Genomic DNA, 19,842 nt, shown 5'->3' with positions numbered 1-19,842 from the left:
GAAAAGATCTTAGTCACTTGAAGCAAAAAGTATCTCGAAGGAAAGAATAGTAGCACTGGGTTGCAAATTAATTATCTGATTAGAAATTGTGACCAAGGAGGAAGAGAACAAGAAAAAAATAAAACAAAAAAACCCTCCACATTAATTAAAAAGTTAAAATCAAACAAGTCACAGTTACTGGACACAAACAAGAAGGAAAGTAACTCTGGAATCAGATGCAATGGCAAATACCATCTTTTTCTTCTGTGTGATGAAGCTTGGATGGATTCCTTCGACCGGAGCGCCATTTACCAAGACGCTTGAAGAAGTTCTCCTCTTCATCTCGTCCGTCCTCCAGGCCCTCACCTTCAGAGAGCTTCACTGCACTATTAAACTTCACCTGTATACAATAATATTATAAAGCAATTATTAAGTATTTGTTCTCTTCCAGAATTTTATTCACCAAAAGAATTAATTTCTAACATGTGACAGAAATACATCCCTAATCCTGTACTCAAGACTTTCCAAAGTCGCAGTTGAATTAACATGACCCCCGCTCCCCACCCCCCCCAATATGTGCAGAAATAAATTAGGGTCTTGAGGGATAAATGTTGGTCGGGACAATGGGAGAAATCCCCTGCTCTTCTTCAAATAGTGCCTTGGGATCTTTTACATCTACCCGAGAAGGCAAACAGGGCCTCGGTGTAATGCCTCATCCAAACAACGACACCTCTGATGGAGTGCTGCACTCCATCAGTACTCCACTGAAGTGTCATCTTAGATTATGTGCTCAAGTCTCCAGAATGGGGCTTGAACCCACATTCTTCTGACTTACAGCCAAGAGTGACACCACTGAGCCAAGGCTGACACTTGATATTGAAATAAAAGGGTAAAAATTCTAATGATGGCATTAGTAGAGCAGAAATGGAGTGTGGAAAGACTTCTGCCTAACTGAACTTCCAATTCTGCCCAATTTATGTAGTCATGGCGAGTTCCTATCAATAATGTGGGTGGGGCTTGGGAGCTAGCACATGTAAGGCCAACATTTGGGAGTGCTAATGCAATTATTTAAAGGTCTGCAACTGCTATTCAGAGCAGAGCTGAACCAGCAGTAGTATCTTGCACCATGCTTGAGACTTTCTTCCCTGGAGAGTAGGAGGTTTAGGGGTGATCTTACAGAAGTCTATAAAATAATGAGGGGCATAGATAAGGTAGATAGTCAAAATCTTTTCCCAAAGGTAGGGGAGTCTATAACGAGGGGGCATAGATTTAAGGTGAGAGGGGAGAGATACAAAAGGGTCCAGAGGTGCAATTTTTTCACTCAAAGGGTGGTGAGTGTCTGGAACGAGCTGCCAGAGGCAGTAGTAGAGGCGGGTACAATTTTGTCTTTTAAAAAGCATTTGGACAGTTACATGGGTAAGATGGGTATAGAGGGATATGGGCCAAGTGCAGGCAATTGGGACTAGCTTAGTGGTATAAACTGGGCGACATGGACATGTTGGGCCGAAGGGCCTGTTTCCATGTTGTAAACTTCTATGATTCTATGCTCACCTGATTTAGCAACTCACACTGCTATACTGTCCCAGGGAGATGGTGACCTTCCAGTGTTTTGGTCAAGTGGAAGTTTTCATGTGTGAATCCAACCAGTTAGAATTAGAATCACAGAATGATGCAGCACACAAGGAGGCCATTCGGTCCATCATACCTGTGCTGGCTCTTTGAAAGAGCTAGCTAATAAGTCCCATTCCCCTGCTCTATCCCCATAACCCTGCAAATAATTCAGGTTATTATTGAATCTGCTTCCAACATGCTTTCAGGCGGTGCATTCCAGATCATAACAACTAGCTGCGTAAATTATTTTTTCCTCATGTCTCCTCTGGTTCTTTTGCCAATTACCTTAAATCTGTGTCCTCTGGTTACCGCCCTTCTGCTCCTTATTTACTCTATCAAAAACAGTCATGATTTTGAACACCTCTATCAGATCTCCCCTTAGCCTTCTCTGCTCTAGAACAACCCCAGTTTCTCTAGTCTCTCCACGTAACTGAAGTCCATCATCCCTGGTGCCATTCTAGTAAATCTCTTCTGCACCCTCTCTAAGGCCTTGACATCCTTCCTAAAGTGTGGTGCCCAGAATTGGACACAACACTCCAGCTGGGGCCTAACCAGTTTTATAAAAGTTTTGCATAACTTCCTTGTTTTTGTATTCTACGCCCCTATTTATAAAATAGCCAAGGATCCTGTATGCCATTTTAACAGCCTTCTCAATTTGTCCTGACACCTTCGAAGACTTGTGTACGTACACACTCAGGTCTCTCTGTACCTGCACCCCCTTTAAAATTGTGCCATTTAGTATATATTACCTCTCTTCATTCTTCCTACCAAAATGAATTACTTCACACTTCTCTGCGTTAAATTTCATCTACCATGTGTCTGCCCATTTCACCAGTCTATGTCCTCCTAAAGTCTGTTACTATTCTCTTCTATGTTTACTACATTTCAGAGTTTAGTGTCATTAATATATATCAAAAAGAGCAATGGTTCCAACACTGACACCTGGGGGACACCACTGTATACTTCCCTCCAGTATGAAAAACAACCATTCACCATTACTTCTGCTTTCTGTCCCTTCGCCAATTTTGGATCCACGCAGCCTCTGCCCCTTGAATTCCATAGGCTTCAATTTTGCTAACAAGTCTATTATGAGATACTTTATCAAACACCTTTTGAAAGCCCATACACATATCAACCGCACTACCCTCATCAATCCTCTCCGTTACTTCATTAAAAAACTCAATCAAGTTAGTCAAACATGATTTGCCTTTAACAAATCCGTGCTGGCTTTCATTTATTAAATCATACTTTTCCGATCATTGAGTCCCAGATTATTGTCTCTAAAAGTTTCCCCACCACCAACGTTAGGCTGACTGGCCTGTAGTTGCCGTGTTTATCCCTCTCCCCTTTTTTGAACAGGGATGTAACATTTGCAATCCTCCAGTCCTCTGGCACCACTCCTATATCTAAGAAGGATTGGAAGATTGTGGCCAGAGCCTCCGCAATTTCCACCTTTACTTCCCTCAGCAACCTAAGATGCATCCCATCATGACCAAGTGACTTTTCTACTTTGAGTGCCGCCAACCGTTTTAATACCTCCTCTTCATCTATTTTTATCCTATCCAATTTCTCTACTACCTCCTCCTTTACTGTGACATTGGCAGAATCCTCTTCTTTAGTGAAAACAGATACAAAGAACTCATTTAGTACCTCAGCCATGCCCTCTGCCTCCACAAGAAGATCTCCTATTTGGTCCCTAATCGGCCCCACCATTCCTTTGACTACCTGTTTACCATTTATATGTTTATAAAAGAATTTTGGGTTCCCTTTTATGTTACCTGCTAATCTATTCTCATACACTCTCTTTGCCCCGCTTATTTCCTTTTTCAGTTCTCCCCTGTACTTTTTGTCTTCAGCTTACTTCTCAACTGAATTATGAACCCGACATTTATCCTCCTTTTTCTGTTTCTTTTTAATCTCTATGTCTTTAGTCATCCAGGGAGCTCTAGCTTTGGATGCCTTTCCTTTCCCCCTCGTGGGAATGTGTCTAGTCTGTACCCAAACCATAACCTCTTTGAAGGTCTCCCATTGCTCATTTACTGTTTTATCTGCCAATCTTTGACTCCAATCCACCTGGGCCAGGTCCCTTTTCAACTCACTGAAATTAGCCCTCCTCCAGTTAAGCATTTTCACATTATATTTTTCCTTAATTCTAACCAAATAGATTGTGTCTTTGACTCTTCAACTACATCATCCCTTTCGACTGCTGTAACAGTACCTTTGATCAATCCTTTTTTTCCTTCCCTATCTTTCCTGAATACATTATAGCCAGGAATATTAAGTGCCCATTCCTTCCCTTGTTTGAGCCAGGTTTCTGTCATTGCCACTTTATCATAATCCCACGTGGCTACTTGTGCCTGCAGCTCACCAACCTTATTTACCACGCTCTGTGCATTTATGCACATGCACTCTAAAGCCATCTTAGTCTACCTCACATTTCCGCTATCTGATCCCTCCTATTTCTGAACTACTCTTCATTCTAATGCTGTTTGTCTCTCCCAGTCCTCTGTGCACCTTGTATCTCCTCTCTAATGCTTCATCCTGATGCCCTTCCTCTGTCAAGTTAGTTTAAACCCTCCTCCACAGCACAGGTTAATCTCCCCGTGAGGTCATTGGTCCCAGCCCTGTTGAGGTGCGACCTGTCCATCTTGTACCGGTCCCTCCTGCCCCAGAACTGGTCCCAATGCCCCAGCAATCCGAAGCCCTCACTCATGCATGACTGCTCCAGCCACATGTTAACCTGTCTTATCTTACTGCTGCTATATTCACTTACTCGTGGCATTGGGAGTAATTCAGAGATTACTACCTTTGAGGTCCTGCTCTTTAACTTCCTCCCTAGCTGCTGAAACTCTGTCTGTAGGACCTCAACCCTTTTCCTACCTATATCATTGGTTCCAATATGGACCACGACTTCTGGCTATTCCACTCCTCCCCCGCCCCCCAACAAAATGTTCTGCACCTGTTCAGAGATGTTCTTAACCCTGGCACCAGGGAGGCAACACACCATGCAAGACTCATGGTGGTTGCAGAAATGCCTGTCTATCCCCCTGACTATCGAATCCCCTATGACCGCTACATTTCTAAACTTTGCTGTGCCCCCCTGTGCAGTCATTTGTCCCATGGATGTGCTGTAGACTGCAGTCCCCCAAGGTGTCATTACCCTCACCGGTATTCAGCACTGAAAACCGGTTTGAGAGTGCCACACACCCAGAGGATTCCTACACTGCCTGCCTTTCTACCCTGCCGGTTGGCCACCCACTTACTATCCTCCTGAACTTTCTGTAGCTGTGCGGTGACCTCCCTGAGCTTGCATTCGAGCAACTGGAGGCATTTCCTGCACACGCGGTTATCCTGGACACGAGGTGTCCTGGAGTCCCACATGGCACAAAAATTGCAGGCAACAGGTCTCAGCTGTCCCATCATTTTGCTTAAAAGTCTATCTACTTACATTATATATATTTATATATATATACATATGTCTCATGTTTTTATTTATATATATATATAAAAAAAATGTTTAGTTTAGTATCCCTTTACTCCTATTTATTTATTATTTATGTACATCAGATTTCTATTTAATACAATTCTGATCTCTTTAATGTTGGTGTCCTCTACTTAGTTCATTTTAATTTTATCCCCTTAGATCTAATTAATTACTCTGATTATTTATATATTTACTGTTGCCCCTTGGTTTAAATTACTTAGCACCTCCTTCCCCTCTGCACCGAATTCCCACTTTCACCAAATTCCCATCATCACTCTGTTTAACAAGCCACTCCGTTTAGCAGATTCACCCAACTCTCACCAAGCTCTGTGCCCATATTTCAACTATCCACATCAAGTATCCACGCATGCACTTCTAGTGGATGTTGGCGGATATCCAAGAGCAGGAACCCTGGATAATTTTTTCCCCTCCGTAGCCCAAGGACTTTGAGGTCAAATGTAGTATACCCACTGCTGGCTGGTTGAAAGTGGCTGACTTATCACAGACCAGGGATGGAACATGGGATCTTCCTGGTCAGTATACCTCACCATACAACACATTTACCTATTGAACCATGGGGCCAGTTTCACTCAAGCTTTCTTTATTTACATTCAACACGAACGAAAGAAAGAAACAAAAGCTTAAAATAATGGCGATAGTTTTATTTGAATAGCCATCTATGGGAATATAGCAAATATGTCAGAAATGTCATAAATAACTAGGGCAATTATACTCCATGTACAGTATGGTAAGTGGAATCACAAGTGTAACATTTGGTTTAATTTTACACAAGAGATTATTTAAGTGCCAAACATCATCTAATGTCCACTTTTGCCATCTATTACTGCATCAGTTAGTCATAGCTGCTGAGTGCGCAGTCACAACATTCTAGAATGACAACATCTATAACCAGTTTAGAAAATAACAACATAAGTTAAATGTACCCTGATAGTTTGAAAACTTTCTATCATGTTGGACTGCTAAATGCTGGTAATACTGTAACTCCCACTGTCACTATTCGCATTTGAATAAACTCGTAAATCACAACAAGTGAAAAAGGTTTCTAATTGCCGGAAGCAATTATAGTCCATTCTGACAAAATTGTTCTTCTGCTTACATAACACTACCACACTTAAACAGATTTTCAATGAATCTTAAGATGGCAGCACACATTCAAAAGGTAATTCTTTTTAAAATCTACTCAGGATTTTTGTAATATCAATAAATTGAGAAATGTCTTTAACATATGCATTCCTAAACCATGGGCCAATTTGGATACCTACAAGAAAGCAAAGCTGCATGCAGCTCAGCTGTACATGTTTATGTTGAGCTACTGCAGCATAAAGTTAACTTCTAAGCACCCATAGGCAAATGCTTAAGACATCAACTGATAGGAATTACAAATATATGTTTGCCTACATAACAATGGCATCAAAAGTAATTAATTGATTGTAGAGCACTTTGGGATATCCTGTGAATGTGATAAGGTGCTATATAAAAGCAAGCTCTTTCGCCACCTGGCATGCATTATAAATAAAAAGTCAATTAAAGCAATGCTGATTCCATTAAATGTACAAAAATCACTCTCTGCACCTTTGAACTCTGCCGTATAAATGATAGTCTGTCCACAGAGCTTATGTCCAGGAGGTCTTCAACACCATCTGCTAACCCCGAAAGTGAAGAGCGCTTCAGCCAGTTTCCTATAATGAAGACATGATTCACAATGGTCATTTCTACACTTTGTATGATCTTTGAGATTTTTTTTGCACTTCCAATCAATTTGAGACATAATGCTATACAAGTACATTTCTCAGTTATTCTTTAATTTTTTCCATTGAACCCTCATTGATGTCACCAACTGCCAATCTTTTAGATGGGAGGGCAGAACAGTCGTCACACTGATTTCTCAATAAAAGCTGTCGATGCTGCTCTATAACTGTCCTAAGTACAGGTTCATGTCTACAAGGTTTGGTCTACTCGTGGCAGCTTTTCTTTCACCCCGAAAATAAAGAGTTTTCACCACCTGCCTAGTAACTTGCCAACTCTCAACAAAAAAGGGATTTAAGGTTGAATGAAACCTGAAACTGGGATTCAAACAAGGTTTCACTGTAAATATACACGCACAACTTTAAGGGTTGATATTGTGGAATGTATGCAACAGTGCCATAACTGCTGCTCCTCAGAAACCATATGAACTTGTACCTCACTTAGCTGATCTTGCACAATAATGCAGGGTCAGTTCATTAAAAAATTTTGTATAGCTCTTACAGCACACAATGGCTCGGTGTGACTGGGTCACGGGCTGGAATGTGGAGCAGCAAAAGCTATTCATCAGCCAACTGCTCACAACGTGCAGCCTTCTTTTATAAAGCAAACTGGCTTGGGCAGAACAATCCCTTTGAAAGATTAGGTGTTGGATGCTCATCAATGAAGGTGGCCCTATCAGAAGGAGGGGGCTACCAGGGTGTAAAATTGATTTTTTAAAATTTAAACTTTCCCCTGAAGTATCTATTGCAAATGAGCACTGAGTGTCTGGTGCACTGTATTATGCCGTATTATTTGAATTAAGGGGCCTCCCCATAAAAGGAATGGCCATAATGACCCTAGCTCACAGGAGCATTGGGTGTTGTAAATATTTCTGTAAATAGGATATTGAGCAGGTTCTCAGGCTTCATTGCCCTATAATGTACATTTGTGCCAGGGGTGCTAAGTATCACATTATCCACCCTAAATACAAGAAAATTAGTTATAAATGCTGAAAATGTGAAATAAAAGCAGGAAATGATGCAGATCCAAACCTTGATGGAGGGTCACACCCGAGTGATTAACCTGCATTTCTTTCCAGATGCGGAATGACATGCTGTGCATTCCTGCATTTCTATTTTTACCAGTATATACATTTTCCTTTGTTCTGCTCCCAAAATACCAATCACCTTTTATCCATTAGTCTCGATCAGTTATTCCATTTCTTCACTTCACTTCGCAATAGCTGAGCAACAATGTCATTAAATAAATAACAGCAAGTGCTCGTAACTAACTCCAGACTTGATAATATAAAGAAAATGATGCTTCACTGAATAAGTGCCACATGGTAGGCTTGGTATTAAGACTGCGGCCCATGGAATAAAGGGGGCAATAGCAACATGGATACAGAATTGGCGAAATGACAGGAAACAGAGAGTAGTGGTGAATGTTTGTTTTTTGGACTAGAGGGGGGTGAGCAGTGGTGTTCCCCAGGGGTCGGTGACCATAAGAGATAGGAGCAGGGGTAGGCCATTCGGCCCCTCGAGCCTGCTCCGCCATTCAATGGGATCATGGCTGATCTGATTTTTACCTCAACTCCACTTTCCTGCCTTTTCCCCATATCCTTTGACTCCCTTGCTGATAAAAAAAAATGTCTAACTCAGCCTTGAATATATTTAATGACTCAGCCTCCACAGCTTTTTGGGGTATAGAATTCCAAAGATTCATGACCCTCTGGGAGAAGAAATTCCTCCTAATTTCCGTCTTAAACAGGAGACCCCTTATTCTAAGACTACGCCCCCTAGTTTTAGATTCCCCCACGAGGGGAACATCCTCTCAGCATCTACCCGATCGAGTCCCTTCAGAATCTTGCATGTTTCAATAAGGTCTCCTCTCATTCTTCTAAACTCCAATGAGTATAGACCCAACCTGTTCAATCTTTCCTCATAAGACAACCCTTCCATACACCAATCAACCTAGTGAACCTTCTCTGAACTGCCTCCAATGCAAGTTTATCTTACCTTAAATAAGGGTACCAGAACTGTACGCAGTACACCAGGTGTGGTCCACCAGCACCCTGTACAGTTGTAGCATGACTTCCCTGCTTTTATACTCCATCCCCCTAAAAATAAAGGCCAATATTCCATTTGCCTTCCTGATGACCTGCACGGTGCTGGGACCACTGCTTTTCTTCATATATATTAATGACTTGGACTTGGGAGTACAGGGCACAATTTCAAAATTTGCAGATGACAAAATTTGGAAGGGTAGTGAACAGAGAGGAGGATAGTGATAGACTTCAAGAGGATATAGACACTCTGGTGGTATGGGCGGACACGTGGCCGATGAAGTTTAATATGGAAAAATATGAGGTGATGCATTGCGATAGGAAGAACGAGGGGAGGCAATATTTTTTTTAAAATTCGTTCATGGGACGTGGGAGTCACCGGCAAGGCCAGCATTTATTGCCCATCCCTAATTGCCCTTGAGAAGGTGGTGGTGAGCCGCCTTCTTGAACTGCTGCAGTCCGTGTGGTGAAGGTTCTCCCACAGTGCTGTTAGGTAGGGAGTTCCAGGATTTTGACCCGGCGACGATGAAGGAACAGCGATATATTTCCAAGTCAAGATGGTGTGTGACGTGGAGGGGAACGTGCAGGTGGTGTTGTTCCCATGTGCCTGCTGCCCTTGTCCTTCTAGGTGGTAGAGGTCGCGGGTTTGGGAAGTGCTGTCGAAGAAGCCTTGGCGAATTGCTGCAGCGCATCCTGTGGAAGGTACACGCTGCAGCCACAGTGCGCCGGTGGTGAAGGGAGTGACTGTTTAGGGTGGTGGATGGGGTGCCAATCAAGCAGGCTGCTTTGTCCTGGATGGTGTCGAGCTTCTTGAGTGTTGTTGGAGCTGCACTCATCCAGGCAAGTCGAGAGTATTCCATCACACTTCTGACCTGTGCCTTGTAGATGGTGGAAAGGCTTTGGGGAGTCAGGAGGTGAGTCACTCGCTGCAGAATACCCAGCCTCTGACCTGCTCTTGTAGCCACAGTATTTATGTGGCTAGTCCAGTTAAGTTTCTGATCAATGGTGACCCTCCAGGATGTTGATGGTGGGGGATTCGGTGATGGTAATGCCATTGAATGTCAAGGGGAGGTGGTTAGACTCTCTCTTGTTGGAGATGGTCATTGCCTGGCACTTGTCTGGCGCGAATGTTACTTGCCACTTATCAGCCCAAGCCTGGATGTTGTCCAGGTCTTGCTGCATGCAGGCACGGACTGCTTCATTACCTGAGGGGTTGCAAATGGAACTGAGCACTGTGCAATCATCAGCAAACATCCACATTTCTGACCTTGTGATGGAGGGAAGGTCATTGATGAAGCAGCGGAAGATGGTTGGGCCTGGGACACTGCCCTGAGGAACTCCTGCAGCAATGTCCTGGGGCTGAGATGATTGGCCTCCAACAACCACTACCATCTTCCTTTGTGCTAGGTATGACTCCAGCCACTGGAGAGTTTTTCCCCTGATTCCCATTGATTTCAATTTTACTAGGGCTCCTTGGTGCCACATTCGGTCAAATGCTGCCTTGATGTCAAGGGCTGTCACTCTCATCTCACCTCTGGAATTCAGCTCTTTTGTCCATGTTTGGACCAAGGCTGTAATGAGGTCTGGAGCCAAGAGGTCCTGGCGGAACCCAAACTGAGCATAGTGGTTATGTTACTGGACTAGTAATCCAGAGGCCTGGACTAATAATCCAGAGTCATGAGTTCAAATCCCACCACTGCAGCTGGGGAATTTAAATTCAGTTAAATATCAAATCTGGAATAAAAAAAAACTAGTATCAGTAATGGTGCCCATGAAACTACCAGATTGTCGTAAAAACCCATCTGGTTCACTGATGTCCCTTAGGGAAGGAAACCTGCCATCCTTACCCGGTCTGGCCTATATGTGACTCCAGACCCACAGCAATGTGGTTGATTCTTAATCGCCCTCTGAAATGGCCTAGCAAGCCACTCAGTTGTACAATCTCGCTACAGAATATAAACTAGAAGGCACAATTCTAAAAGGGGTTTAGGAACAGAGGGGTCTGGGGGTAAATGTGCACAGATCGTTGAAGGTGGCAGGGCAGTTTGAGAAAGCGGTTCAAAAAGCATACGGGGTCCTGGGCTTTATAAATAGAGGCACAGAGTACAAAAGCAAGGAAGTCACAATGAACCTTTATAAAACACTGGTTTGGCCACAACTGGAGTATTGTGTCAGTTCTGGGCACCACACTTTAGGAAGGATGTGAAGGCCTTAGAGAGGGTGCAGAGGAGATTTACTAGAATGATTCCAAGGATGAGAGACTTAAAATTACATGGATAGACTGGTGAAGCTGGTATTATTCTCCTTGGAACAGAGAAGATTGAGAGGAGATTTGATAGAGGTATTTAAAATCATGAAGGGTCTAGACAGAATAGATAGAGAGAAATTATTCCCATTGGTGGAAGGGTCAAGAACCAGAGGGCATAGATTTAAGGTGATTGGTGAAAGAACCAAAGGTGATATGGGGAAAAACTTTTTTACACAGCGAGTGGTTAGGATCTGGAATGCACTGCCCGAGGGGGTGGTGGAGGCAGATTCAATCATGGCCTTCAAAAGGGAACTGGATAAGTACTTGAAATGAAAAAATGTGCAGGGCTACGGGGATAGGGCGGGGCAATGGGGCTAGCTTGATTGCTCAAGCATAGAGCTGGCGTGGACTCGATGGGCCAAATGGCCTCCCTCCGTGCTGTAACCTTCTACGATAATTTCCTGAAGCCATTCTGACCACAGAGAAGCAACAGTGAAATTATAAAGGAGCTTAACTGCCATTGACCAGCATGCAAGTGCTTACAGATAATTAAAGGCAAGTTCCTAGTAATTTTAATACTACCATCAGGTTATGGGTATTCCCTTTCACCTATGGTACAAATTGAATGCACTAAGATAAACTGTGGGATACAGAGTTTATCCTCACTTGCAAGAATAAGCCACATGAGATTTTTACTTGCAGGTTCTGAGATTCTCCTCACTATCATGATAAATTGAACTGCCCATTGAACCATCAGGTCTATTTTATGACAATTGAGTTAAGCGTAACAAAACAAGTGAACATGTAGCTTAATCCCCAAGAACCTTTCACGTTGCTTTTTAATGATAAAACCCCAGCTAGAGTCCTGTGCACAGTTCTGGTAATCTAATCAGAGATGATTGTGTTGTCCTTGAGAGAGTACATAGCCGAGCATGAAGGTGATTTCAGGTAGAACTTAAGTTACAAGGAAAGGTTAAGGAAAGAGAACTTACCGAGAGGAAGTTTGAGCTTCTTCCTCAGGGAGATTCTTCTCGATCGTGACCGTGAGCGTCTGTCTGTGGTGGTTCCAGAATGAGCTGTTGTGCATTCAGAAGTGTCTTGCTCTGATTGGCTGCTTGTGTCACTTGCAGCACTTTGTGATTTAAACATTTTGCGCCAAAAGTCTTTTCGACCCAGAAGAACTCCTGGAATTTGTTCTTCACTGTTAATTTAGAAGAGACAATATCTTGTTAACAAAAACTCCATTAAAACTATCGCATTTAAAATCATGCAAGAGAACAATGCATTCTAGAATGCAAGAACCTTTTATCTTTCCACAGTGCATTGTATATAAAAAGCTCAATCAAGAAATACACTTGAATATATGATTCTGAACTTTAAATGATAGTTCTATTATATATTTGCTTTCGATATGAGAAAAACATACGTATAGCTTGAAAAGTCCCAGCAGATTGAAAAGCCACAAACGTAACACCCCTATTCAAGAAGGGAGTGAGACAGAAAGCAGGTAACTATAGACCAGTTAGTCTAACATCTGTCATTGGGAAGATGCTAGAATCCATTATAAAGGAAGTAGTAACAGGACATTTGGAGACTCATAATACAAATCAAGGAGAGTCAACATGGTTTTATGAAGGGGAAATCGTGTCTGACAAATTTATTAGAGTTCTTTGAGGAAGTAACGGGAAGGTGGATAAAGGAGAACCAATGGATGCAGTATATTTGAATTTCCAAAAGGCATTCGATAAGGTGCCACATAAAAGAGCTCATGGTGTTGAGAGTAATATACTGAGTCTTACAACACCAGGTTATAGTCCAACAGCTTTATTTGAAATCACAAGCTTTCGGAGCTTTCCTCCTTCCTCCTTCGCTCACCTGACGAAGGAGGAAAGCTCCGAAAGCTTGTGATTTCAAATAAAGCTGTTGGACTATAACCTGGTGTTGTAAGACTCCTTACATTTATCCACCCCAGTCCATCACCGGCATCTCCACATCAAGAGTAATATACTGGCATGGATAGAGGATTGGCTAACGAACTGAAAACAAAAAGAGGATAAAAAGGTAATTTTCAAAATGGCAATCTGTAACGAGTGGGCTGCTGCAGGGATCAGTGCTGGAGCCTCAACTATTTACAATATATATCAATGACTTGGATGAAGGAACAGGGTGTACTGTGGCCAAAGTTGCTGATGATACAAAGATAGGTGGAAATGCAAGTTGTGAGGAGGACACAGAGGGGCCGATTTTCGGATGGCCGAGCGGGTGCGTTGGAGGCCGGGGGGGCTCCGAAAATGGCGGAATCCCGGAGCGGGTTCAGAGCCCGGCTCCAACTCGCTTACTTCCGGGTTCCCCAATGACACGTTCGGGTGCGCGCGCAACTCCCGCATGCGGGACTCCCACCGGCAATTAAAGCCGGCGGGATAATAATTCAGATACTTATTTAGCTAGTTGAGGTACTTGAGAGACCTCATTGAGTGAAGACTTTGGCAGGGGTGCAATTTTGAAGGATCCTCAGTGTGTTTCCCTTGCTGTGGGAAACACTCTCTGTTGGAGCAGACGTGTTTCAGCCAGCAGCCAGTGGGAGATGCGAAGGATTATTTGACAGGTGGAGGGAAAACCTCATTTATTGTAGCAGGGCACTCTGTCACTTCAGACAAAGTTTTGGATGCAACACCTTTGTCTTTCCACCCAAAATTATTAATTTATACCCTAAACTCTGCTGTGCAAACTTTTTTATCTACTTTGCGAACCCCCTCAAACTCACACCGTCAGGATGGGGGGCACCATAGCTGCATTCATCACTTCATCAGAGGACGAGCAACTTCATCAGCCTCGCCAGGCACGCCGTCCACCTCCGCCACGTGGCGCTCCATAACACAGTGCTGCGCCGCAGGCTCCTGCACAAAATAGTCATGCAACTACACATACACCCACTGTAGGGTGACCCAATGGGTGGCATCAAGTGTGGGTGTTCATGGTGAACCTCATGAAAGGGACTTATTATACAAGCCAGTCAAGAATGGCCAAGACGTGGCAGTAATGGTGATAACAATAATATTTAATGCGCCATTAACAAAAATCAAATATAAATAAAAAACATGACAAACCATCAAACACCCTTGTGCATCCCCTTTGTGCTCACAAAATCTTTGCCTTACGCTTCCGACTACTCCTACGTGGTGCTTCCCCTGTGGCTGCAGTAGAGGTAGTGGTAGGTTGCTCTTGGTCGTGCCCTGACTGATTAGATGCTTTGGGCCTACGCCATCTGGGTTTCGGTGCCCATGAAGGCCCCTCCGAAGACTGCTCCACCTGCACCTGTGCAGGAGCAGACTCGGTCACCTGGAGAGGAGGCAGCATTGCGGGTACTAGTTGAGAGGGGGGCAACGGGTGAGACGTGAGAGCGCTTTGAGTGGCATCCTCACTTCCATGTCCCCTTTCGCCACCATCCCTCCCCTGGGCCAGGCCCACATCACTCTTACAACCCGGCTGGACCACAGTTTGGAGGACATGTGTGAAGCCTTGTAAGGCCAGTGCTAGTGTATCTGCCCGCCTGTTTAAGGCGGCAGAAAGTTGCTCACCCTGAGTCCGAAGGGCCATTGTCAGGGCCTCAATGGTGAGCCATGCTTGAAGCTCGATGGAGGCTAGTCTTCCCTTCATCGCAGACATTCCCGCACTTACCCGCGACACTATCTCAGAGATGCCCTCACGTCCCTGTGACAGTATCTCAGAGATTCCCTCCTGTACCTGTGCCACCATTCCACTCATGCAGGAATTAGACTCCTCCATCCTCTGCGCGATTGTGGAGAGTACGCGTGGCACCTGTTCCAGCACCTCGCAAATGTGCTGCTGCCCCTTGATCATTCTCCTTTTAAAGGATGGTCCTCAGGGTTCAGCATCTGGGTCCAGCTGAGCAGAGCCTGGAGAAGGGCGCTCCCGCCGACGCGGACTCTCCACAGCTACCCCTGCCACCAGCGTCTGCTCGTGCTCACGTGTGTGGTGACTCACCATGTGAGACCCCCAACTAAGTGAGGATGGGGACCCACCGAGGTGTGTGTATCTGCGCTGGTGGATGGCTTGCTCAGATGTGACGGTGCCCCCTCAGAGGCCGGCAGGTCCTCTGAGGAATCGCCCTCTGCCGTCACAGCGGTTGCTGAAGGCCCTGTAAGAGAACAGAAGGCAATATTAAGCATGATGACAGATGTTGAGGTGCTGAAGATGGCAAGGCATGTTAATATCATTTGCTATTGTGAGTGCTGAATGTTAAAGTTCTGTCACCAGCCGTTTGTTGGGTGGCAGTCTTGGCATCCCCGACGGACAGGCACTCGAGGGTGCGGCTCAGTTCAAGAGCCTCCTGCTCCGCGTCCGTGAGGATGACCTGATGTTGCGGCCTCCCTCCAGTCTTCGCCCTCTCCCGTGCAATCTGGGCTCTCTTCTATAAGGGGAGAAAGTAGAGAGGCGTGAGTGAGGGATAGTGACGTGGCCAACCGCTGAATGCGTGGTTTGAGTGAGGCTGACCGTGAAAGAGATGCATCAGAGGGTAAGTATGAGACAGAGCCATGATATTGTATGAGGATTGGGTTGAGTGGTGGTGGTGGGATGAGTACTGGGGAGGTGAGTAAGTGCAGGTAAGTTGAGGATGAGCTTTGAGTGGGTGTGAGGAGTGATGTGATAGAGCATGTACAGAATGAGTTATGGGGTGAGGGCAGTGATACGGAAGACGCAGTGTAGGAGAATAAGTGTGCTCACTTTGGCTGACCTAGTTAGGTCATTGAAGCGCTTCCTGCACTGTATCGATGTGCAGGAGACGTTGCTGCTGCTGGTGACCTCCTCTGCCACCTCAAGCCAGGCCTTCTTGGTGGCAGAGACAGGCCACTTCCTCCCGTCCGCCGGGTAGAAAATATCCCTCTTCCTCCTCCTCCTCACCCCGTCCAGTACGACCTGGAGTGAGGAATCAGTAAATCTGGGAGCAGCCTTTCCCCTGGGCTGCTCCATTCTATAATTTTGGTTCTTTGCTGCAGGAGCAGCATTGGAGGACTGCCCCTTTAAGTAGAGCTCCTCCAGCCGACAGCCTGTGATGCGGATGCGCAGTCCGCCCGCTGCGCAGGTTTCCGACGGGAAACCCAGAAGTGACGTTAAATGGCTTCAATTTACCCGCGATCACGTGGGGAACGGACGGATTTCACTGGGCGGGTTACCCATACACAGGCATGTGGGAAAATATGAAGTCATCCACTTTGGGAGGAAAAATAAAAAAGCAAAATATTATTTGAATGGAGAAATACAACAAAATGCTGCGGTACAGAGGGATCTGGGTGTCCTCATACATGAAACACAAAAAGTTAACATACAGGTGCAGCAGGTAATCCGGAAGGCAAATGGGATATTGGCCTTTATTTCTAGGGGAATGGAGTATTAAAAGCAGGGAAGTCATGTTACAACTGTACAGGGTGCTGGTGAGACCACACCTGGAGTACTGCGTATAGTACTGGTGCCCTTATTTAAGGAAGGATATACTTGCATTGGAGGCAGTTCAGAGAAAGTTCACTAGGTTGATACCGGGTATGAAAGGGTTGTCTTATGAGGAAAGATTGAACAGGTTGAGTCTATACTCATTGGAGTTTAGAAGAAACATACAAGATTCTGAGGGGACTCGATAGAGTAGATGCTGAGAGGATGTTACCCCTCATGGGGGAATCTAAAACTAGGGGGCATAGTCGCAGAATAAGGGGTCGCCGGTTTAAGACAGAAATGAGGAGGGATTTTTTCTCCCAGAGGGTCGTGAATCTTTGGAATTCTTTACCCCAAAAAGCTGAGGAGGCTGATTCATAGAATACATTCAAGGCTGAGTTAAACAAATTTTTGCTCAGCAAGGGAGTCAAAGGATATGGGGAAAAGGCGGGAAAGTGGAGTTGAGGTAAAATCAGAGCAGCCATGATCTCATTAAATGGCGGAGCAAGCTCGAAGGGCCAAATGGCCTACTATCGCTTATGTCCTTATGGTATGATTATCTTAAGGTGAAATAAGAGATGATATGGAGAGTGTTTCAAAGTAACATCATTCAAACAGTAAGGAAAACCATACAAAGACGGTAACCTATCTTCCATTTGTACCCTCCACACCCCAAAGAATTTCAGACCAACATTCTGCTAGATCCTTAGATCTGGATACTGACCTGCATTGAGGACTGAGCTACCAATCTAAAAATACTCATTTACTGATAAATTAAAACAACAGCGTTTTGGTGAAAACAGAAGGAATTCTTAAAATGCTGTCCAAAGGAAACTTTTTGAAACTGCCATGAACTAGTTACATATTGGGGGCAGGGGGACTTTAAACCTAAGAGGTTCTCTCTCTCAAGAGTCGTAACTGAAAAATACACTTTTGTTAGCTCATTTTACAGAGAGTTCAAGTCCCTCAGGAGACAAAAAATTGTCTAGTTTCTGGTGATCACAGACTCAGGCAAAGACCATCAATAGCCACACAATGGAACCTATGTTCCACCTCTAAGACATATGAAATTGTCCTCGGACATATGAAACTCAAGTACAATTAGAGGTTGAGATGCAAGCCTGGAAATTATTGAGAGTGATGTTACTGGACAAGTGTTTAAAATCAAAAAATGTTTGTTCTTGGGATGTGGGCAATGTTGGCAAGGCCACATTTATTGTCAATTCATAGGAACAGGAATAGGCCATTCAGCCCCTTGAGCCTGTTCTGCCATTCAATTAGATCATGGCTGATCTGTATCTTAACTCCATCTACCCACATTGGTTCTGTAACCCTTAATAACGTTGCCTAACAAAAATCTATCAATCTCAGTTTTTAAATTTTCAATTGACCTAGCCTCAACAGCTTTTTGGGGGGAGAGTTGCCCTCTAGTTGCCCGGAGAAGGTGGTGGTAGGCCTTTTCTTTGAACTGCCACAATCCTTGTGGTGATGGTACCCTCACAATGGTGTTAACTATAATGTAAGAATAACTGCAGTACTGAAGGAAATAGAGATTAGTTATGTTGCTAGACAAGGATGCCTTATATATTAAAGGAAAAAAGTGTTTGCACTGGAAAGGGTACAGAGGAGATTTACGAGGATGTTGCTAGGGCTGGAGAATTTCAGCTATGAGAAAAGACTGGATAGGCTGGGATTGTTTTCTTTGGAAGGAGGCTGAGGGGAGATTTAATTGAGGTATATAAAATTATGACGGGACAACATGCTGACAATTCTTTATTATATTTTCGATTTCTAGATGTTTTTCTATTACATCTTTGAGTAGGGATTCCATTATCTTTCCTACCACCGACGTTAAGCTAATTGGTCTATAGTTCCCTGGAGTGGTTCTATCTCCCTTTTTAAATATATGACATTAGCAGTCCGCCAGTCTTCTGGCACTATTCTTATAAATAAATAATAGTGCCTCTGCTATCTCCTCCCTAACTTCTTTTAATAAGCATGGTTGCAATCCATCCAGACCAGGGGTCTTATCCTCTCTAAGTTTGATTAGTTTATCAATTATCATCCCCCCCCTTTTCTATTTTAAATATCTTTAAAACTTTTTTGATCTCTTCTTCTAATATCATGCCCAACATGTTAGTCTCCCTGGTAGTTACTGAGGCAAAGTAATTACTTAATATTTCTGCCATTTCGCTGTCATTATTTTTGAGTTTATCATGCAGATCCCTATCCTGATTTTTCTTTTGTCATTTATGTGTCTGTAGAATACTTTACTATTTCTTTTTATATTCCTTGATCATTTAATTCTGTAGTTTCTCTTTGCTTTCCTAATTGTTTTTTGACTTCTTTTCTAACCTTTTCCTATTCCCTTTTGTCATCCTCTCCTTTGTTGTCTGTGTACTTAGCGTATGGCTTTGTCGTTAGTTTCCAATTTCACCCTTATTTCTTTATTCATCCAAGGTATATCATTACTGGCTAGTTTGTTCTTGCTTTTTAGTGGGATATATTTCTCCTGGACTCTACTGATCACTGTCTTATATGTTCCCCACTGTTGTTCTTTTTCTTTGTTTATCAGTATTTTTTTCAGTTTATTTTCCTTAGTTCCATTCTCATCCCCTGAAAATCAGCTTTTTTCCCCCAATAATGCTGGATAGGTGTTCAGCTAAAATTACTTCAATAGAAGTTACTTCAGAAATGGACTTAACTAAGATTAATGGGCTTAAAGCTGATAGGGCAGCTTATCTAATTCCATTTAGCCAAGAATGTTAAAGGAAATGGCAGACATTGTATGTGAGCCACTGGCTGATTAAGATCTGGGCTGATGTTATGGACTCAGCATCAATCGCCTTTTCAGAGATGGTCTTGATATGACTGCGCACTAAGAAAAATGCAAAGGTATTGGCTCAACAAATGCTGTTCCAATTGTAAGCACATTCCCAACTATCTTTAAATGGTGATACCTACTAACAGGGAGTGTTTTAGCACTATGGTTTACAATGAAAAGAGTGCACCAGTTGATATCGAAGTTGAAGCAGACTTCAAAGTCTTAGGACAGCCCTTGGCATTATTCATCCTCACTGTAAATGTGATGGACTCTAATAGGAACATTGGAGAGGCCATGAGAATCGAATCAAAGAGACTTATGAATCTTGGAACCCAATATTATGGCATTGACAAAAGATGATGAAATACAAGCTTTTTTTATGTGGTACTCCTGAGATACTGTGATTGCCTCAAGTACCATTCCCCAGCTAGCTCAAT

At 43.6% G+C, this 19,842-nt stretch overlaps 1 protein-coding gene across 1 annotated transcript in view; it reads right to left on the bottom strand.

Moving 5' to 3' along the window:
- LOC137323875 (protein unc-80 homolog) overlaps nt 1-19,842 on the bottom strand; it is a 254,762-nt gene that overhangs the window by 173,085 nt on the left and 61,835 nt on the right. Inside the window, exons 20-22 of the mRNA XM_067987905.1 lie at nt 12,126-12,334; nt 6,668-6,774; nt 232-379 (exon numbers count right to left, since the gene is read on the bottom strand). Coding sequence (XP_067844006.1) covers nt 232-379; nt 6,668-6,774; nt 12,126-12,334 — 464 coding nt within the window. The remainder of the gene's footprint in view (nt 1-231; nt 380-6,667; nt 6,775-12,125; nt 12,335-19,842) is intronic.

Source organism: Heptranchias perlo, chromosome 7 (genome assembly GCF_035084215.1).
Source record: "Heptranchias perlo isolate sHepPer1 chromosome 7, sHepPer1.hap1, whole genome shotgun sequence".
Classification (NCBI taxonomy): Eukaryota; Metazoa; Chordata; class Chondrichthyes; order Hexanchiformes; family Hexanchidae; genus Heptranchias; species Heptranchias perlo.
Note: the sequence above shows the minus strand (reverse complement) of the source record. Positions and strands in the feature narration are given on the sequence as shown.